The 22,855-nt window shown below is 46.8% G+C and overlaps 1 protein-coding gene across 3 annotated transcripts in view; it reads right to left on the minus strand.

Moving 5' to 3' along the window:
* Positions 1-1,315: 1,315 nt before the first annotated feature.
* ZNF341 (zinc finger protein 341) overlaps positions 1,316-22,855 on the minus strand; it is a gene marked incomplete at both ends in the record, with an annotated part of 52,494 nt that continues 30,954 nt past the window's right edge. For all 3 annotated transcript variants that reach the window (XM_080716706.1, XM_080716704.1, XM_080716705.1), the window contains 5 exons: positions 1,316-1,848; positions 3,284-3,354; positions 3,609-3,720; positions 6,465-6,597; positions 9,350-9,446. In XM_080716706.1, coding sequence (XP_080572832.1) covers positions 1,316-1,848; positions 3,284-3,354; positions 3,609-3,720; positions 6,465-6,597; positions 9,350-9,446 — 946 coding nt within the window. The remainder of the gene's footprint in view (positions 1,849-3,283; positions 3,355-3,608; positions 3,721-6,464; positions 6,598-9,349; positions 9,447-22,855) is intronic.

The following is a 22,855-nucleotide window of genomic DNA, read 5'->3' on the forward strand; positions in this document are numbered from 1 at the left end:
CCAGCTCTAGTGTCCCCCTGAAACTTCCTGACCACACTAATGCCTCCCGCAGGCTGGGACGCCCACAGCCCTCCCTCTCCTCAGCTTTGTCTCGCCATCACATCAAATTCTTCTTGAAGATGTGGTAAGGGAACCTGGCTCTGAGCTCCAGCCCTGGGTCCCAACACAGGGGTCTGAAGGACACAATGGCTTTCAAGGAAACACAGTCGTCAAACGGAGCCAGCCAGGTCCTGCACCAGCGCCTCTCCAGCCTCAGTCTCCTGTAACATAGGCAATGTGGCCAGAGGGTGGCCGTGAAGGTCAGCGAGGAAACATGGGTCAAGGCCCCTTCTCTCCTGCCTGGTTTACCTCCCGCTGGACTGGCTCAGGACGGAGGAGTCCTGGTGAGGGGAGTCCATGGCTGCACAGAGGCCCTTTCAGGATGGTCAGAGCTTCTGGTTTCAATGGGCTGATGTGAGGACCAGGATGCTGAATTTTTTCAAGTAACTACAAACCTCACCCAGGATGTTCATACAGACCACCCCTGTAATAACAGTCCAGTTCCAGGAGTAGTGAACCTCATCCTCCCTTCTCTCTCTCTGTGGCCACCTCAGTCCCAGGGTGTAGAAGGGAGGTGCTGCCACCTAGGGGCTAGGAAAGAAAATGCCACTGCTCATCCCTGAGCCATTTGGACACATGATAAAAGTACCAGGCACCATGCTGAGCCCTTTGCACATTTCACCATACTGAATCCCCGAGACAACCTAGAAGGTAGTACTATCATAAATGTCACTGTACAGATGAGGACATGGGGCTCAGGAGGTGAAGTGACTTGTCCAGGTCACACAGCAAGAGGGTGGCAACTCTTGGATCTGAAGCCAGACTTGCTCAGCGCTGTGCTCTAACCACCATACTTGCCTCCCAAAGGCCTGCCTCACACAGCTTTCTGGGGATGCTGTGAAAATCTATAAGGGCAAAGGTCAAAGAGATAAGGACTCTGACCTCATTCAGCCTTCTGAAGAGCTGTGGGACTAGATGCCATTCCAGGCAGTGTGGAGAACCAGTAGATGGAATCACCCATCCTCTCTCGTGTGGTCCAACCACAGCCAGACCCTGGGCTGCCCAGGCCCGGGCTTATTTCTTGCCCCCTGCACAGAGGCCTGAGGCAGACCCCAGCCCAGAATGCTGCAGGGCTTTCCAGCAGAGTGGAAAATGCAGGAGCACAGCCATGGGCCAGGGTTTATAAATAACATGCCAGGAGGACTTCTGCCATGGACAGCTCCCCCTGGCAAGGATCTTTAGACCCAAACGTGAGCCCTTGGGAGAGATAGGACCATCACTCGGAGGCCTGGATGTAGACGGGCACTGCAAGCATGGCACACGGGCCCTCGGCCCCAGCCTGCAGCTCTGCCAGCGCCAGGTTGGAGCTCAGCCCCTCGGCATGGCCAGGCACCACCAGCTCAGGGTCCCCACCCACAGAGCCCCCCACCACGATGGAGAGCACTGCGTCCTGTTCGGGGAAGGAAGGCTTCCCTGGGGCAGCCTCCGGCTCCGGCCCCACCCCTGGGTCCTTCAGCTCCGCCAGCCCCAGTGGGTCTGGCAAGGGGGTCACGGCCTTGTGTCCGCCACTGCTGCCACTGCTGCGAGGGGCTGCCTTCCTTCGGGAAAGACGTCGGGTCTGCAGGTCCTTGTCCTTTTGGGGGCCGAGGCGGCAGCGGTGATCCTTCAGATATTTGTGGCGGGAGAAGCCCTTGGCACAGCCCGTACAGCGGAACTTGTAGTTGCCGGTGTGTGCACGCTGGTGCTCCGCCAGGTGCGCGCGGCGGCTGAAGGACTTGCTGCACAGGCCACATTTGTGGAGCTTCAAGCCTGGGAGCGGGAAAGTCAGTGAGAGACGGTCTCCTGCCCCGCCCGCCTGGGCGCTCCCTCCACGCTCACCTCCCACCTCTCAGGACACTGGTCCTGCCAGCTACTCTCCCGGCCCGCTGACTGAGCAGCACCTGCCCCTGGGCCTTTGGACTGGCCCTTTGCTCTGCCGTGGTCAGCCAGCTCAGTCCTTAAGCCCTGGAGAACTTCCAAGGGCACTGTCACCGCTCACCCAGATGCCCAGAGGCAGCGTCCTGGCTCTGCAGCCTCACCTGCGCCCCTGGGGCATTTCCCATAGGCAGCTAGAGATAAAGAAGCTTGGCTTTCCCGGCTCCAAACCTCCCACTGCTTCTCCAGTTTCCTGCAAAGCTGCTGGCTGAGCACCCCTCACCAGTTGGTCCCTTCTTCCCCCACAACCTGACCCCTAACTCAGGCCTCCTACCCACCTCTCCTTGTCTCATGCACACTGGCGCTTGCACTGGGTGTATGAGAAAGCCCTCCCCCCCTTCATCCCTCAGGACTCCCGGACACCCCACCCTTCCTCTTCTGCCCCCCATCCCCGCCCTCAGTGCATTTTGCTGTTGTATTTGTTTGATCACTGTTTATTTTTGGTCTTCCCCACTAAATGCAAAGGGGCAAGGTGCCTGCTGTACCCAGCATACCCCCTGGCTGACACCACCCACCCTGACCCAGTTATGTGACTTGCTGGTGCCTGCACCTCACCTGAGTCTACTCCAGCCCACACGTACCCGGACCAGGCCCCATTCTCACAGCCTTGGTCCCACCAGCCTCTGGGCATCTGGGTGAGAGTCCTGTCTATAAACCAGGGTTTTAAGTTGGGCCACACCACACCCAGGGGACTCTTGGCAATGGCTGGAGACTTTTCTGGTTGTCACACTGCGCGTGTGTGGCTGTTGCTGACACCAGTGGGTAGAAGCGGGGATACTGCTAAATACCAAGCAGGGTAAGGATTGCCCCCCAACAGTGACTTATCCAGCCCCAAATGCCAATGATGCAAGGGCTGAAACCCTGTTCAAGACCAAGTAGGGGACTCCAGCCAGGCTGCTCGGGGGCCCCTGGGAACCAAGGGATGATTTGGAGCCCTGCCCTACCAGAAAACTCCCAGCCGCATCCTGGTCACACCTGGCCGCGCCTCTTTCATAGAGTACTGCTTGGATTTGGTTGTCTCTTCTCAGGTTGCCTCCCCTTGGACAGAGGCCCATGTTTGATTCATTTCTATATATCCTAAGGTCCTGAAGTCCTGAACATAGCCTGGCTTCTGGCCCACATGAATGGAAGTCTGACACACAGACCAGGAAGTCTGTGACACACAGACAGTAAGCCTCAAAGGATGGTGTCTGCCTTTCTCTTCCTGGAGGATCCGTCACAGGGAATATGGGCTGAGCCAGAGCCTCCAGGTGGGCCCTGAGCCACTTACCGGAATGGGAGAGGATGTGAGCCTTCAGCTTGTCTGGCCGGTTGAACTCCTTACTGCAGCCTGTGTGTGTCCTGGAACCCAAAGGCACCAGTCAGGGGGTCTGCAAGCTGGGGAGCCTGTTGCCGGTCCCTCCATTAGTCCTAAGTATGCGGGACACCCTTGACACTTAAGGGCAGAGCGAGGGGGCAGGGTACGGAGTGAGGCAGGCAGAGCTAGAAGAGGAGAAAGGAGCGAGGCCTTTGTCCTCAAGGCCTGACATCCTTCTGTCTAGCCCTCCCTGGGGGGGAATGTGCACCCTACCCCCACCATGGCAGTCTGTACTCACGAGAAGGGACATTTGTATTTCTTGAAGGGCTCGTGGATCAGCATGTGTCTCTTCAGTTTGTCCTTGCGATTGAACGCAGACTCGCACACAGAGCATTTGTAGGGCTTCTCGCCTGCAGGAGACAGAAGGGAGAAGGAGAGTCCCATGAGGAGGAGTCCGGCTGGGCATGGTGGTACACACCTGTGACTCCAGTACCTGGGAAGCTGAGACAGGAGATTGCAGGTTTGAAGCCAGTCTCAGCAACATAGCAAGGCTCTCAGTAATTTACTGAGGCTCCGTTTCCAAATAAATAATAAAATCAGTCTGGGGTGTAGCTCAGAGGTAGGATGCCCCTGGGTTTAATCACCAGCACCACAAAAAAAGGAGTCTAAATTTGGGGTCCCCACTGGGCCTTTGGGACAACAGAAGAAACACTGGCAGCCCTGGCCAACGGCCTGGGGAAAAAACAGCCTCTTGTTCCTCCTGATTTTGTTTTGCCAGGGAAGAGTTTTTTTTAAATTTTTGATCAGAGGTGGGGGTCTCACTGTGTTATCCAGACTGACCTCCAACCCCTGGACTCAAGCAATCCTCCTGCCTCTGCCTCCCCGTGGCTCTGACTATGGGTACCCTCTCCTGGACCTGAGGAGCTATTGTAGATGGGTGGAAAGTGGTCTCTCTGATGGGGAGGAACTCGAGGTAGCTCGGAGCAGGCCTTGTGGAAATCTGAGTGGGGATCCCAGAGAAGAGAAAGGAGGACACCCTAGGAACAATGGGGAGGCCAGTGTGGAGGAGCAGAGCATGTGGGGAGTGAGGCAGGTGAGGGCCAGTGCGAAGGCAAGGTCCCAGCCAGCCTGGCTGAGTGGGCCTGAAGGCCACGGAGAGGACTTGGGCATTTTTTTTTTTTTTTTTTTATGGTACTGGGGATGGAACCCAGGGACATTCTACCTCCGAGCTACACCCTTAGCCCTATTTTTTATTCTTTATTTTGAAACAGGGCCTCACTGAGTTGCAAAGGCTGTCCTCAAACTGCGATCCTCCTGTCTCAGCCTCCCAAATGCTGGGATTACAAGTGTGCGCCACCATGCCTGGCTTTTTTTATTTTGGTGGTATAGGGGCATTCTACCTCTGAACTACACCCCCAGCCCTACTTTATTTATTTATTTATTTATTTATTTATTTATTTATTTTTGGTGGTACTGTGGTTCCTGGAAGCCCTTCTGCCTCCAGGCTACACTCCCAGACCTATTTTATACTTTTTTATTTTTTTTGGAAACAGGGTCTCCTAAGCCAGTGTGGCTGGCTTCGAACCTGCGCGATCCTCCTGTCTCTGCCTCCCAAGCGCGGGGATTATAAGCATGCACCACCATGCCTAGCTTTATTTTTATTTTTAAACAGGGTCTCGCTAGGTTGCTGAGTTTCACTACTTGCTGAAACTGTCCTCAATCCTGCAATCCTCTTTTGGCCTCCCAAGTACTAGGATTATAGGTGTGCACAACCATGCCCAGCTTTAGGACTTTGGCTTTTTTCATGAGCCAGGTGAGAAGACAGCAGCAGTGGGTCTGAGCAGAGGGCAGCAAGATCTGACTGAGGATCTCAGTGAAGAACAGGTCAGGAGTGGACTGGCAGCGCTGGCCAAGGGCCTCAGAGGAGAGGAGGGCCAGCATGAATCTAAGGGCCTACAGAGCTGGGTAGATGGGCATAGCATTGCAGGGACCAGGCCCACCATGGGTTAGGAAAATCACACTCTATCTAACCAGAGCCTTGCAAGGAACCATGAGGAGAGAGCTTCTGTTACCCTAACAGATGGGAAGACAGACAGGTCAGAGGTAAGGCACCTTCCCCATGCTCTGCATTGCAGCTGGGTCAGTAAAATTCCAGCCCAGCACTGGGATCCAGAGCCCTCTGAGCTGCCTGCATCTTCCTGCTGCTAAGAACATCCTGGGGGTGAGGAGACAGCTCTCATCTTACAGCTACTGGGGTCACCTAAGAAGGCCTCGGGACATCAAGGAAGATGTCTACAAGGATCCTGTGGGGTCACAACCTGCCTTTTAAAAAGGGCTATTCCCAGTAGATGATTTACTGTCATTATTTTCTCTCTGTTTTTTTCTTTTCTTTTCTTTTGTGGTACTGGGGTTTTTGGAAGCCCTTCTACTTCTAGGCTACACTCCCAGACCTATTTTATATTATTTTTATTTGGAAACAGGGTCTCTTAAGCCAGCGCGGCTGGCTTCGAACCTGCGTGATCCTCCTGTCTCCGCCTCCCAAGCGTGGGAATTACAAGTGTGCGCCACCACGCCCGGCTTTCTCTCTGTTCCTCCTCTAAAAATAACAAAGTAGAGCCAGGCATGGTGGCACATACTTGTAATTCCAGTACTTGGGAGGCACTTAGGCCCTCCACAACTTAGTGATGCCCTGTTTAAAAACTAAAAAAGAATAAAACATAGGGCTGGTGATGTAGCTCAGCGGTAGAATATCCCTGGTACCAAAAAAAAAAAAAAAGACAAATGCCGCTGGGAATGGTGGTACCTGCCTGCCTATAATCCCAATACCTGGGAGGCTGAGACAGGAAGATCGCAAGTTCTAGGACAGCCTCAGCTATTAAGTGAGACTCTGAACCATTGTTTATGAGTGTGGTCAGGTGGTAGGGGACAATAAGGAGATAGGAAGAAGGATGATAGGCATGAGATACAGAGGGAGAAGGGAGAGGGGCAGAAAGGGGACAGGGAAGAAGGTAGGAGATGGGGATAGGGATGGGAAGGAAGGACAGAGAGCAAGAGGGAGATGGCGAGAGGAGCCAGAAGGGGTGGGCGGAGGGACAGAGCAGGAGGCGAGAGGAGGTGGTGGAGAGGCCGGGCAGGTGCCGGGCAGGGTGCCCACCTGAGTGGATGTGGGCGTGCAGTTTGAGGTAGTGCTCCCGCCGGAAGAACTTCTTGCACACCTGGCACTTAAACCTGCCCCCGCCGCCGTGGGTGGGCAGGTGACGCCGCAGATAGCGCTCACAAGGGAACACCTGGAGGGAAAGAGGGCTCGGCTTCAGGTCGCCTAGCCTGCCCCTTCCCCTGCCTCCTTCTGAGCCCACAGGCCCCTCATGATTCAGGCCTGCCAGGAGCTAAGGCCCACGAGTCAGACCCAGCCCTCAGAACCTGGTGGCTTCCCCGCTCAACACGAGACAAGCCAAAACATACCCACCCTGAGCTTCCACCTGGCGGTCCTTGCCACCCCAGGCCCTTTCTCCTAGTCTCACAAGCTCCTGCTCATCCTTCAGGACTGAACGCCACCGTCACTGCCTCTGACTCCCTGACTCCCAGGTACAAAAGAGGCAAAGCAGATCCTGCCTTTGAATAATCACTCACATCCTGAAGTTAGCATCTAACCCACTGATATACAACTCTTCGCTTATATGGCAACTCTAAGAGGGCAGAGGGGGACTTCCGTTCCCCAGCACAGGGCCTGACCCAAGTGACTGACAAATGAAGAAATAACTAAAGAAATGAACAGGTAGACAAGATGGGCATGGTGGCATACATTTATAATCCCAGAATTTGGGAGGCCAAGATAGGAAGATTGCAGTTACAAGGCCAGCCGCAGTAACTTGTCAAGGCCCTCTGCAATTTACTGAGACCCTGTTTCCAAATAAAAAATAAGCCAGGTGTGGTGGCACACACTTGTAATCCCAGTACTTGGAAGGCTGAGACAAGAGGATTACAGGTTCTCCACCAGTCTCAGCTACTTAGTGAGGCCCTCCTCAACATAGTGAGACACTGTTTCAAAATAAAGAATAAACCAGGCGTGGTGGCCCATGCTTGTAATCCCAGAGTTTGGGAGGCTGAGACAGAAGGGTCGCACAGGTTCGAAGCCAGCCCCAGGTACTGAGTGAGGCTCTCAGCAACTTAGTGAGACCCTTTTTCCAAATAAAGTATAAAATAGGTCTGAGAGTATAACCCGGAGGTAGAAAAACCCGAGTTCCACCCCCAGTACCACAAAAAAAGAAAGAAAGAAAAAATAATAAAAATAGGGCTGAGGGTGTAGCTGGGATATAGAATGCTTCTGGGTTCAATCCCCAGTACCACACACACAAAACAAGAATAAAAATAAAATAGGGTTGGAGTGTAGCTCAGAGGTAGAATGCCCCAGGGTTCAATCACCCTCATACAATTAAAAACTAATAATAGCTGGGCATGGTGGCGCACACTTGTAATCCCAGTACTTGGGAGGCTGAGACAGGAGGATCACACAGGTTCAAAGCTAGCCTCAGCTACTTACTGAGGTTTTTAGCAACTTAGTGAGACCCTGTTCTGTTTCCAATAAAACATAAAAGTAGGTCTGGGAGTGTACCCCAGAGGTTAAAAAGCCCCTGGGTTCCATCCCCAGTACCCCCCCACAAATAATAATAATAATAATAATAATAATAATAATAATAATGCCTTGAGACAGTGAAAACTGGAAACTTCCCTATTATTTATATATAATATGTAAATATACATATATTTTTCCTTTTTCTTTTCCTTTTTGTAGTACTGGGGATAGAACCCAGGGGCATTCAGCCTCCAAGTTACACCCCCAGCCCTATTTTTTATTCTTTATTTTTTGAGACAGGGTCTCACTGAGTTGCAAAGAGCCTCACTAAGCAGCTGAGGCTGTCCTCAAACCATGATCCTCAGGATCCCAAATGCTGGGATTACCACACCCGGCTTAATTTTTCTTTTCTTTATTTTTCTTTCTCTCTCTCTCTCCTTTTCTCCCTTCTTTCCTTTCTTCCTTCCTTCCTTTTTTTTTTTTCAGTACTGGGGATGGAACCCAGGAGCATTCTACCTCCAAGCTACACCCCCAGCCCTATTTTTTATTCTTTTTTTTTGAAATGGTCTCACAGAATTGCAAAGGGCCTCACTAAGTAGCTGAAGCATTCCTCAAACTGCAATCCTCCTATCTCAGCCTCCCAAATGCTGGGATTACAAGCATGCACCAACACACCTGGCTTTATTTATTTATTTATTTATTTATTTATTTATTTATTTAAATTATGTGGTAGGCTGGGTGTGGTGGTGCAGGCTTGTAATCCCAGTACTTGGGAGGCTGAGACAGGAGGATCATACAGGTTCGAAGCCAGCCTCAGCAACTTAGTAAGAACCTGTTTGCAAATAAAATATAATATAGGTGTGGGAGTATAGCCTGGAAATAGAAGGCCCCTGGGTTCCACCTCTAGTACCACACACAAAAGAATTTTGTGGTAACAAGGATTGAACCCAGGGGCATTGTGCCTCTGAGCTATACTCCCAGCCATATGTTTTAGGTCTTTCTTTGAAACAGGGGCTCATTAAGTTGTGGTTGGCCTCACTAAATTGCTGAGACGGGTCTCAAACCTACAATCCTTTCGTCTCAGCCTCCCAAATACTGGGATTGTAAGCATGCACCACTAGGCCTGGCTTTATTTATTTATTTATTTATTTAAAACAGGGGCTTACTAGAAGCTGAGAGTTTCACTAACCATGAACCTGTGATCCTCCTGTCTCAGCCTTCCAAGTGCTGAAATTACAGGCAAGCAGCACCACCCAGCTACTTCCCGGATATCTGATGACATTAGGAACAGGCTTGGGGAGGGCTTCCAGAGGCAACGAAAGGCGAACCAATCGTAGTCAATGGGATCATGCACCGGGAAGCTGGAGGCCACGGTTCAGATGCTCAGCAGCACCCAGCCCCCTCGGCTTGTAGGAACGGGCGAGTGCTCCTCGCCCCCTTGTCACCTGGCTTACGACGGCACTCACCTTCTGGCAGTGCGGGCAGGGGAAGTTGTGGGTGGCTGTCTGCAGATGGTGCTCCAAAGCCTCAGGAGTGGAGTATTTGTTGACACACTTGACACACCTAAGTGGGAAGGAGCCAAAAGGTGATAGAGGAGAGTCAGAGTCCAGTCCCTGCTGCCCCAGGGACAGGTTCAGGAGGCAAAACCTGTGTTTAGCTCATTCTCATCTTCCCACTCTTCTCATTACCACCACTCCCCCCTTACCGAAGCTGCCGTCATCTTGCTTAGACATGCCAACAGCCTCCTGCTAGTCTCCACAGATCAGGGCTTGAGATGGAGCTCAGTGAGGGTGTAGCTCAGTGACAGGGTGCTTGCCTGGCATGCATGAGGCCCTGGGTTCCATCCTGGCCCAGCACCGCAATTAAGGAGAAAAAGGTGGGCATGGTGGCGCATGCCTGTAATCCCAGTATTTTGGAGGTTTAGAAAGGAGGATCACAGGTTTGAGGCCAACCTCAGCAAAGTAGTGAAAAACGCTCAGTGATCCTGCTTCCAAAAAAGACAAAAAAGGGCTGAGGTTACAGCTCAGGGGTAGAATGCCCCTAAGTTCAACCCCCAGAACCACACACACAGATCATTAAAGTCAGTCTGGGGTGTAGCTCAGTGGCAGAGTGATCACTTGGGAGGTGAAGGGCAGGCAGAGGACCTGGGAAAGGAAACATGTAAGTAGCCATCTGTATCCCCGCTTCTATGGGGCTGGGGGAGCAGGAAGGTGAGAGGCTAATGGGCTCCAGGAAACAGGGCCCTGGCGACCCTGTTAATCATTCAAATTAAGGCTCAGAATTGTGCAAAAGTCATTGGTTCCCCAAACCCGATTCTGACCAATTGTAAAAGAACAGATAGAAAACCTCAGGAAGGTTTAAAAGCCCACTCCCAAAGGGCTTTGTGGTTGCTCTCTTTCCAAAACCTCCCTCTCTGGGGGGAGGGGCTGCTTTGTCTTCTCTCCTTCCCTTAGAATAACTTTGTGTGTGTGTATGTGTGGTACTGGGGTGGAACCCAGGGACTTTTCCACCTCTGGGCTATACTCCCAGACCTATTTTATACTTTATTTGGAAACAGGGTCTCACTTAGTTGCTGAGAGCCTCACTAAGTAGCTGAGGCTGGCTTTGAACCTGTGCGATCATCGTCTCAGCCTTCCAAGTGCAGGTATTACAAGCATGAGCCAGCACATCTGGCTTTAGAATAACTTTCGTATTTCTATACTTTTTTATTCCTTGGACTTAATTCATCAAAATCCACTGGACAAGAACCCTAAAAGAGGAAACACCTCCGTATCAGTCTCAGTGCATTGGCTGGGAAGGATGGAAGGGTAAGTGAAAAGGAAAAGACTTTCCGCTGGTTTCTGCCACGTGTTCTCACAGGCTTAGATCAGGCAGTTTAATCCCATGTGGCTCACATTTAGACTTAATCTGTGCTGTGCCTCTTAAAATAAGAACCAGCAAGTGACAGCAGGTGGCGGGGAAGCAGATAAACAGAGGAGAAAACCCAAAAAGTCAGGGCTACTGTGGACCTAGAGCTGCGGCGCGCACACACACGCACAAGCATGCAAGAATTCAACCCGGCAGTCCACAGTCCCGTGAGAAACACAGGAGTGTTTGTGGCTGTGCAGATGCAGCCAAGCAAGGAGGTAGAATGTGGGTCACTACTGATCTTCGGTCCTGGCTTCAGAAAGCCACTTCTAGCTAACTTTGCAGAAGAATGGATGGCTGCAGCAGCATGCTCCCTAAGCTCAGGTTACCCTGTTTAGAGAAGCTAGCCAGAAGTGAGCTGCTTGGTACACTAAAAATTTGGGAGAGCTACTATGACCAGTTTCTGGCTGGGGGCAAGCAGGGGGATTTTAAACCTCCATTTTACATGGTATAGTAGGAGAGAGAACAAAGAAAAGCTCTCTACCACCACAAACTTAATATGCCTGAGAAGAGAGGTATCTACTTGAAAGCCACTCCTCTGAGCCCATCGACAGGCTGCCTCAGGGAGGGTAAGCGGCCCCTTCCATGGTGGCTGATGACTGATAGCATTTCACACCTAGACCTTGCCTCACAAAGAACTTCTGCTCTGGGTGGATAAATGCTTAAGTTTAATGTTTCTTGTAAAAGGCTGTAAGTTAATTCTATTTTCAAATGTGGTTTGCTCTCTTATACTCTAAAAGCCAATTCTAAGATTCTAGGGCTCTGCATTCTAACCCCTCTATGGCAAGAAGAAGAAAAGAAAAAAAGAAAAACAAGAGTTTTCTTAAGCAAGCATCTACAGCATAATATAGATCTCTGCTACAGGAACTGTGGCTGCTTCTTTTTTTTTTTTTTTTGAGCTCATGGATATTTACAAATTCACCCGGGTTTGCACGTATATATTTTCTGTTTTGACTTTTTTTTTTAATAAATAGTGGGGGCAATTGGTTTATTTGCCTGCCATGGAGAGACAAAGTGCCCACCTGAATAAATGATTCAGTGCCACCCATGACCAGCAGACTAGTCAAACACTGCCACCTTACAGGTTTTCCCATGTCTGAGTCATACAATAAAATCCGTCAGAATGTCTTGGTTTCTGAACACTCTAGATCTAGCTTCATTCTGGACAATAAATACCTGTAACTCTTCAGTCCGTTACCTGTTGATATTGTTTGTTGTGCTCTATGTGTAATGTATCTGTCTCTATGGTAGCACAAATTAGCAATGTTAATAAGTGAGTACTCACAAAATTTTAAAAGAAGTGCCAGATGTGGTGGCTTGTAATCCCAGTACTTGAGAGGCTGAGACACAAGGACTGCAGGTTCAAGGACAGCATCAGCAAATAGTGAGAATCCCAGCAACCTAGTGAGACCCTGTTTCAAAATAAAAATAAAAGTGGGCTGGGGGTGTAGCTCAGAGGTAGAATGCCCCTGGGTTCCATTCCCGGTATCAAAATAAAAGGGAGGGGCTTCTAAGTTATCAGCTTACGGAAAAACAATATTGTAAAATGTCTTTGTTTGGGGGTCTCTACTGAAAGACAACAAAAGTTGCTGAAAATCAGAGCTCAGGTCAATGTGCAATTTTATAAATATTGCTTTGATAGAAGCAACTATATATTACTTTTCCTTAGCACTCTAAAAATTTGGAAATAATGATTAGACTGATATAACACTCCCTAACAATCTTAGCTGAGAGAGCTGCATGAAACATTTCAAACCCTCTAAAGAGAAAGGACAAACTTCATCGGTCCAGATGCTGAACAGTCCAAGCTCATTCCCTTACTGACCATCATCCTAGGAAAACTAAACCTGGACTACATACATTCTTTTTGGCAACAAAGAAAGTCATAGGCAGCAGAATGCATTTCAGCTACCATGGCACAGTCAGGCCCTCGGTCACCAGGGTGCTGGTCGATGTCTCGCTGACCCCCACAGACGCATCACATACATTCGTATTTGGTGAGTGAACCCAGAGGCCAGCTCTTCGTCATGCTGGTAAGCATAGGTAAGTCCAGTAGACGCACCCCGTATGTGGCCAGGCATGAAACGAGTACCAGGGAGGCTCTGGGAACAACTGCATCCTGAGAGAACTAAAAGGACACTTATTTCTCCTCTGTCTCTCAGATAGGAAATGGTTAATCTGCCAAGCATTTCAGTACCCTGTTTAATACCTAGTCTTTTCTGTACCTGAGTTTGGTAGTATAAATTAGGAGGCAGCAGATGGTCACCAGAAGGAAATATAAACAATGACAATATCTTACAGCTGGATCTATTTTGCAGGAGAAAAGTAAAGGATCTAATTAAAGTGTAATCCAAACAGCCAAACACAGAAAGAGAAGGGACATATGTTTCCTCTAATATGCCCAAACGAGTGAGCACTGGGGATACCAGAGGGAAATCCAGATAATGGAAGGGAAATCTCAGCAAAGTTTGAATGGAAAGCTAAGAGAAGGAGGCTGAACTTGATTGATTTTGGGCTACTTCCAAATAGGTGTAAAAGTATGAATATAGCAAGGTTAGCCTGGGTATTAATTGTTGGGAGGGGGTAAGGGAAAATGAGGGGGGGAGAGGGCACCAAATACAGATTAAATGTATAACATTTACTATTTACTTTCAAATATATATATATATATATAGTGTAATCCAAAGCAATGCCAGCAAGGTAAATCAGATAAAGCCCTTCTGGTCACATTGACAAATAAATATTCATCATACCACCAGAGCCCAAAAAGGCAAAAGAAAACCCAATTAATAAAAGGAGAAGCCAGGCGTGGTGGTACATGCTTGTAATCTCAGCATTTAGGAGGCTGAGACAGGAGGATCGTACTTCGAGGCCAGCCTCATCTACTTAGTGAGGCCTTTTGCAACTTAGTGAGACCCTGTTTCAAAATAAAAAATAAAAAATAAGGCTTGGCATGTAGCTTAGAGATAGAATGCCCCTGGGTTCCATCCCCAGGACCACAAAAGATAAAAATAAAATAAAATAAAAATAAAAATAAAAAATAAAAGGACCACGAAAAATAAAAATAAAAAAATAAAAGGATTTTTTTTTTTTTGGTGGTACTGGGGATGGAACCCTTCTACCTCCGGACTATACCACGCCCAGCTGGCATGAAGGGATATTACAATAAATGAAAGTTTAAAGAAAGAAAATGCTTTCAGGTAAAAGAGAATTTTGTATGGCAAGATTGTTGCTCTAAATGGCTGAATTATTCCATAAAGGGAAAAAAAATGAGGACAAAAATCGGAGTGTTAACCAAGTCACAGAGGGTTTAAGGAAGTTACAAATAACTTGTAAAGGGTAAAACTTATGAAAAATGTTGCATGGTATAACACTGGTTGGTTAAAATGAAAAGGAACTGTTTAAAGGGTTTTCTAAGTCACATTAAATGCATTGAGTTTAGAATAATTTGGTTTTCTTAAGATATTAATCTGTCTTTGGTAAAATTTTACAAAAAAAATTTTATGCAAAGATAGAAACAAGTTTTGTTTTATCCCTGGTAATTCCATTTTGCATTTTTCTTATAAAAGTATATATTGTTTCTTTTTTTTTTTTTTTGGTGGTGGTACTGGGGTTCCTGGAAGCCCTTCTACCTCCGGGCTACACTCCCAGACCTATTTTTACATTTTTTATTTGGAAACAGGGTCTCCTAAGCCAGCGCGCGTGGCTGGCTTCGAACCTGCGCCATCCTCCTGTCTCTGCCTCCCAAGCGCGGGGATTACAAGCGTGCGCCACCACGCCCGGCCTTATATTGTTTCTTAATGTTTAACAGAAGTATAACACACAAATGGTGTTTTGAGGTAATAGCTGTCACCTGCAAGACACCTTAAAAGGATTGGTGAAACCGACCTTTTGGGGAATAAGGAAATAAAGAGCTAAAGAAAATCGGCCAATATTTTGGTCCTTTTCCTCCAATAAAATAGGAAGCCGGGCGTGGTGGTGCACGCTTGTAATCCCAGCATTTGGGAGGCTAAGACAGGAGGATCTGGGTTCGTGGACAGTCTCAGCTACTCAGTGAGCTTCTTTGCAACTCAGTGAGACCCTGTTTCAAATAAAGAATTAAAAAATAGGGCTGGGGGCATAGCTTACAGGTAGAATGCCCCTGAGTCCCATGCCCAGTACTACAATAAATAAATAAATAAATAAATAAATAAATAAATAAAGTAATAAATAAAATAGGAACTAGAAAGCTGGGCATGGTAGTACATGCTTGTAATCATAGCTTGGGAGCCTGAGACAGGAGGAATGCACAGGTTCGAAGCCAGCCTCAGCTGCTTAGTGAGGCTCTCAGAAACTTGGTGAGATCCTGTTTTCAAATAAAACATAAAATAGGTCTGGGAGTATAGCCAGGAGGTAGAAAGCCCCTGGGTTCCACCCCTAGTACCACTAAAAAAACAAAACAAAACAAAACAAAACAGGTCTGGGAGTATAGCCCGGAGAAGGGTTCCATCCCCAGTACCACAAAATGAAGAATAAAAAATAGGACTGGGGCCGGGTGTGGTGGCCCATGCTTATAATCCCCGTGCTTGGGAGGCGGAGACAGGAGGATTGCACAGGTTCAAAGCCAGCTGTGCTGGCTTAAGAGACCCTGTTTCCAAATAAAAAATTATAAAATAGGTCTGGGAGTGTAGCCCAGAGGTAGGGCTTCCAGGAACCCCAGTACCACCAAAAAAAAAAAAAAAAAAAAAGGACTGGGGGTGTAACTCAGAAGTAGAATGCTTCTGATTCCCACCCCTACTTCAAAAAAAAAAAAGCTATAAAATTAAATCTGTCATTCTTTATATTTTATAGATTCAGGACCATCAGACACTGTAAAAAGTAGAGATCCCCATATCTGTAAACTCCTAGGGGATCTAAATCTTTTTCAAAATTCTACAAATAAAAAAACCTGTTTTTTTTTAAAGGCTTTGTGCTACAAAAAACTTTTCTCAATGTTATATATACTGGCTCATGGTCTATGTGATTGGGTTCGCTACCTGGTCTCCAATTTAAAATGCTAACAGGTGGATTATCCAAGGTAAAGGGTTATAAAAATATATATGGCAAGATATCTGGGTTCTTGTATAATGTAGTATTTTACCAGTTTTTCATGTAGATGCCCACTGAACTATCATGAACGACTTTGAGCCAAGATAACCGGACTCTAGCCCTTCAGCTCCAAATGATTATGAAAACGAAATGGCATATGAAGAATCCCTTCTTCCATGGTCCTCTAGACCATCCACCCTGAGGCTCTCCACTGCAGTACTCTCACAGTACCACCTACCAGCTTGAAAGAGCAGAGTCACATCATCGTTGGGGAAACATGAGGCAGGGTAGAGGACCAAGGAACAGAGAACATTAAAGCGGCCACCTGTATCCTCCCCCTCTGTGAAGCTGGGGGAGGTAAGCAGGAAGGTGAGAGACTGATGAGCACCAGGGAATCAGGGCCCTGACCAGCTAACAGATAATCATTCAAATAAGGATCAAAATTGTGCAAGTCATTGATTCCCCAAATCCAATTCTGACCAATCATAAAAGAACACATAGAAACTTCAGGAAGGTTTAAAAGCCCACTTCCCAAGAGCTTTGAGGTCACTGTATTTCCAGGACTCCCCCACTGGGAAGGAGGAGCTACGTTGTCTTCTGTTTTTCCCTGATTTAAACTTTTGCTTTTTTTTTTTTTTTTTTTTTTTTTTGGTAGTACTGGAGATTGAACCCATGGGCACTCTACCTCCCAGCTACACCTCTAGTCCAATTTTTTTTTTCTTTAGTTTAAAACAGGATCTCACTAAATTGCAGAGTGCCTCACTAAATAGCTAAGGCTGACTGCAAACCATGATTCTCCTGTCTCAGCCTCCCCTGGGATTACAAGTGTGTGCCACCATGCCTGGCTAACTTTCATCTTTCTATACCCTTCACTAGTCCTTGGACTTCATTAGGCAAAGTCCACTGGACAAGAACCATAAAAGAAGAAACACCCCTGTTTCATGAGGTCCTGGGTTCAATAGCATGGAGAGAGGGGGTTGGGGTCAAGGTCATAAAAAGCAAAACCAGGAGGAACTGCTGTTCCAGATTTCAGGAGCTGAAAGAGGCACAAAAAGTAGATTTTGGAAAGTGTAATCTTGCATCAGACCCTGGGCCAGAAAAATGATCCCCCCCCCTAGGAGGGATATTACTGAAAACCTGATAAACTTTGAATAAGAGCTGATGATTAGAAACACATTGTACTGATGTTAACTTCCTGAGGTTTTTGTTTTTAGTACTAACAATTGAAAACATCCTGATCTGGGTAACTAACAATGTACTTATGTAAGAGGTTATCTTTGTGTTGGGGAACACATGTGGAAGGTGAAGGATGAAGGAACAGCATGTCTACAGGTTACCCTCAAATACTTTTAAATCTGAGAGAGCAAGTGGGTACAACATTCACAGTTTGGAAATCTGGGTGAAGGTAATGATTGGGAAATCTCTGTACTATATTTGTAACTTTTATAGAAGTCTGAAATGATGCCAAAATAAAGTTTTTTAAAAAAGGTGAGGTCCTCACACATCCAAATGTAAAAATAACTTTTTTGGTACATGAGGTTGAATCCAGGGGCATTCTACTCTGAGTTACACACTCAGCCTTTTTTTTTCCCTTTTTTGTGGTGCTGGGAATGGAACCCAGGGGCATTCTACTGCCACACTACACTCCCAGCTCTATTTTATTCTTTATTTTGAAACAGGGACTAAGTTTTGAAAGGCCTCACTAAGTTGCTGAGGATGGCCACGAACCTGTGATCCTCCTGTCTCAACTTCCCAAGTACTTGGATTACAGGCGTGTGCCACTACACTCAGCAAGCACCAGCATTTTTTATTTTTGAAACAGGGTCTCGCTAGGTGCTAAGAGACCTTGATAAGTTGTAGAGGACAGCCCTGAAACTGAGATTCTCCAGTCTCAGCTTCCTAAATACTGGGATTACAGGCATGCACCACTACACAAGGCTATAATGTTTTCTTGAATATAGCTGTCTGCAATATTGTTACCAAAGTCAAAATATATGTATATAGTTGAGGCTGTCCAACCACGATCCTCCAGGCTCCACATCTCAAAGTTGGGATTACCTTCTGCAACTCAGTGAGACCCGGTTTCAAAATGAAGAATTAAAAAAAAAAAAAATAGGGCAGGGGGTGTAGCTCAGTGGTTGAATGCCCCTGGGTTCCATCCCCAGACCCACACACAAATGTTGGGATTACAAGTGTGGGTCACCATGCCCAGCTAATTCTTTATTTTGAAACAGGGTCTCACTCAGTTGCAGAGGGCCTAAGTTGCTGAGGCTGGCTACAAACCTGAGATCCTCCTGTCTTAAGCCTCCCTAAGTACTGGAATTACAAGTGTGTGCCAACCTTGCCCAGCAATGATTATCTTTTGAAGTAGGTATTTTTTATTATATATAAATATATACATTATATATAAATATATACATCATATATATTTGGGGGGGGGCAGTACTGGGGATGAAACCCAGGGGGCATGCTACACCTATTTTGGGCATGCTATCCAGCCCTATTTTTTATTCTTTATTTTGAAACAAGGTCTTACTAAGTTGCAAAGAGCCTCACTAAATAGCTGAGGCTGTCCATGAACTGCGATCCTCCAGTCTCAGCCTCCTGAATGCTGGGATTACAAGCGTGCACCACCACACCCAGCGGTAATCAATTTTTCTTAGAACCCTCATGCGTCTCTCACCTATAAAATCAGTACTAGAAATTTACAAATGAGTGAAAAATGTATGTCCAAAGTTGTTCCCTGTAGCAGTTTATAATTAAACAACAAACTGGAGATAACCCAACTATCCAGGAATAAGGGATGGCTTAAATAAATTACAGCATATACACATATAATGAAATACTAGGTAGCTGTTTAAAAGAATCAGACAGGTCTGTATGCACTGAAATTAAAGTTGTCTACACTGTAGTGCTTTTTTGTTTTGCGGTACTGGGGATTGAACCCAGGGACGTTCTACCTCTGAGTTACACCCCCAGCCTATTTTTTATTCTATTTTTTTTTTTTTGGGGGGGTGGGTCTGGGGATGGAACCCAGGGGCTTTCGACCTCCAAGCTACACCCCCTGCCCTATTTTTTTATTCTTTATTTTGAAACAGGGCCTCACTAAGTAGCTACGGCTGGCTGCAAACCTGCGATCCTCCTCTTTCAGCCTCCCAAGTACTAGGATCACAAACATTTGCCACCACACCTGGTTTATACTGGTTTTATTGATTTACTGATTGATTGATACTGGGGATGGAACCCAGAGGGCATTCTATCTACAAGTTACACCCTCAGCCTGATTTTATTTTTATTTTGAAACAGGGTCTCACTAAGTTGTTCAGTCTCACTACTTGCTGAGGCTATCCTCGAACCTGTGATTGTCCTGTCTCAGCCTATCCCAAATACTGAGACTGCAGGACTGTGCCATCATGCCTGGCTTACACTGTAGTTTTAAGTTTTGTTTTTGTGGTACTGGGGATGGAACCCAGGAGCATTCTACCAAGATACAACCCCAGCCCTATTTTTTATTCTTTTTTTGTGTGTGTGTGTGGTACTGGGGTTCCTGGAAGCCCTTCTACCTCTGGGCTACACTCCCAGACCTACATTTTATATTTTTATTTGGAAGCAGGGTTTCTTAAGCCAGTGCGGCTGGCTTCGAACCTGTGCGATCCTCCTGTCTCCACCTCCCAAGTGCGGGGATTACAAGCGTGCGCCACCACGCCCGGTATTTTTTATTCTTTATTTTGAAACGGTCTCACTGAGTTGCAGAGGGCCTCCCTAAGTAGTTGAGGCTATCCATGAACCATGATCCTCCTGTCTCAGCCTCCCAAATGCTGGGATTAGAAGCATTACATGTAAGTTTTAAGTGATAACACCATGGAAGGAGGCTGGGTTTGAATCTTATATACATGTGTTGAAATATCACAATGAACTTCATTAATATGTGCAAGACATGTTAATAATGGAGACTGAACCCAAGGACCAGTGTGTGTATGTGATGTTAGGGATGGAACCCAGGGGCTTCTACATCTGAGCCCTATTTTATTTTATTTTTAGTACTGGAAGTAGAACTCATGGGCTTTCTACCTCTGGGCTACACTCCCAGACCTATTTTGTATTTTATTTGGAAACATGGTCTCACTAAATTGCTGACAGCCTAAGCAGCTGAGCCTGGCTTTGAACTGTGCAATCCTCCTGTCTCAACCTCCCAAGTACTGGGATTACAAGCATGTACCACCATGCCCGGCTTTTTATTCTTTATTTTGAAACAGGGTCTCACTAAGTTGCTGAGGGCGGCCTCAAACCTATGATCTTCCTGTCTCAGTCTCCAAAGTACTAGAATTACAGGCATGTGCCACCCTGTCTAGTTTCAAGGGCCTTTTACCTCAGGGCTATGCTCCCAGTCATTTTTATTTTGAAACAGGGCCTCACTATGTTATCATGTGTTGGCCTCGAACATGCAAATCCCCCATCTCAAATATGGGGATTTCAGGTATATGTCACTATGCCTAGCTTTTACTATATATACATTATTTATTTATTTATTTTGGTGGTACTGGGGGTAGAACCCAGAGGCTTTCTACTTCTGGGCTATACTCCCAGACCCATTTTATATTTTATTTGGAAACAGGGTCTCACTAAGTTGCTGAGAGCCTCTCTTAAGTAGCTGAGGCTGGCTTTGAACCTGCGCGATCGTCCTGTCTCAGCCTCCCAAGCGTGGGGATTACAAGCCTGCATCATCACGCCCGGCTATATATGTTAGTTTTAGTACTGGAAGTTGAGATCAGGGGCATTCTATCTCTGAGCTACACCCAAAGCTCTCTTTTATTTTTTATTTTTATTTATTTATTTTTTTGCTGGTCTAGGGATGGAACCCAGGGACATTCTACCTCTGAGCTACACCCCCTGCCCTATTTTTTATTCTTTATTTTGAAACAGGATCTCACTAAGTTGCAGAGGGCTTCACTAAGTATCTGAGGCTGTCCACGAACTGTGATCCTCCGGTCTCAGCCTCCCAAATGCTGGGATTACAAGCGTGTGCAACCACGCCCGGCTTTTTTTACATTTTAAAACAGGTTCTCACTAAGTTGCTGCGGATAGCCTCAAATCTACGATCTTTCTGTCTCAGCCTCCCAAGTACTAGGATTCTAGGTGTGTGCTACCAGGTCTGACAATACAACTTACATTTAAAGAAAAATAGGAGGCCAGCCGGGCGTGGTGGCTCACACTTGTAATCCCAGTGATTGGGAGGCTGAGACAGGAGGATCGCACAGGTTCAAAACCAACCTCGGCTACTTAGTGAGGCGCTCAGCAACTTAGTGAGACCCTGTTTCCAAATAAAGTATAAAATAGGTCAGGGAAGAAAGCCCTCTGGGTTCCACCCCCAATATCATCCACAAAAAAAAAAAAAAAAAAGAAAAAAGAAAAATAGGAGGCCACTGTAGAAGCTCCAACATTACTTGAGAGAGAAAAATTCTCACCTTATTTAAGCCACTACTGTATACAGTCAAACATATACTTAAATATGGTATTAATAATTGCAGCAGCCAAATGTGATGGTGCATTCTTGTAATCCCAGTACTTAGGAGGCTGAGACAAGAGGATCACAGGTTCCTGGCCAGCCTCGGCAACTTAGACCCTGTTTCAAAATAAAGAATAATATAGGGATAGGGATGTAGCTTGGAGGCAAAAGGACCCCCCCCCACACACACACACACAGTCGCAGTAGTCCTCTTTGTGTGTGTGTGTGAGGGGTACTAGAGGTAGAACCTAGGGGCATTCTACCTCCAAGCTACACCCCCAGTGCTATTTTATCTTTTATTTTGAAACAGGGTCTAAGTTGCAGAGGGTCTTACAAAGTTGTTGAGATTCCCAACCAACCTGCAACCTTCTTGTCTCAGCCTCCCAAGTACCAGATAACAAGCATATGCCACCACATCAGACTAGCAATCACCTTTATTTACACTGGGTCCACATGCATCATCCTTGTCCTACTTGATCCTTATAAAGAATCCAATAGAGAGCCAGGTGTGGCAGCACCTATAATCCCAGTACTTGGGAGGCTCAGACAGGAGGAACACAGGTTTGAAGCCAGGCTCAGCAACCTAGTGAGACCCTGTTTCAAAATAAAAAAGAATTAAGTCAGGCATGGTGGCGCACACTTGTAATCCCAGAATTCAGGAAGTGGAGATGGGAGGACTACAGTTCGTGGACAGCCTCAACTACTTAGTGAGGCCCTCTGCAACTTAGTGAGACCCTGTTTCAAAATAAAGAATAAAAAATAGGGCAGGGGTGTAGCTCGAAGGTTGAATGCCCCTGGGTTCCATCCCCAGACCCACACACAAAAAAAGGACTAAAAAATAGGTCTAGGGGGTGTAGCTTGGAGATAGAATGCCCCTGGGTTCCATCCTCAGTATCGCCAAAAAAAAAAAAAAATAATAATAATAATAATTTTTTTTGGTGGTACTGGAGTTCCTGAAAGCCCTTCAACCTCCGGGCTACATTCCCAGACCTATTTTTTATATATATGTTTTGAAACAGGGTCTCTTACCCCAGCGCAGCTGGCTTCGAACCTGCGCGATCCTCCTGTCTCCGCCTCCCAAGTGCGGGGATTACAAGCATGCGCCACCACGCCCGGCAATAATAATTTAAAAAAATAAATAAATAAATAAAATAGGGCTGAGGGTATAGTTCAGAGGTAGAATGCCCCTGCGTTTAATTCACAGTATCTATTTCTCTCCATGTGTGTGTATATATCTCTCCCTCTCTTACACACACACACACACACACCCAATAGGGTAGGCATTTTTCTTAATATCCAGTCCACAGGTTAAAAACAAAACAAAAACCACCAGCCCCTTGGCAGGTATTTTCCCAAGGTCATCACCGGGCTTGCAGCCAAGGGTGGATCTGAGCATAGGTAGGAGGCTTCAAAGCCCATATTGTTACCCCTAACACCATTCCACCCTCAGGCTTTACTTTTGGGCCAGGAGAGCATCATTTTATCATAGTGT

The sequence above is a fragment of the Muscardinus avellanarius genome, assembly GCF_963383645.1.
Source record: "Muscardinus avellanarius genome assembly, chromosome: 19".
NCBI classification, from domain to species: domain Eukaryota; kingdom Metazoa; phylum Chordata; class Mammalia; order Rodentia; family Gliridae; genus Muscardinus; species Muscardinus avellanarius.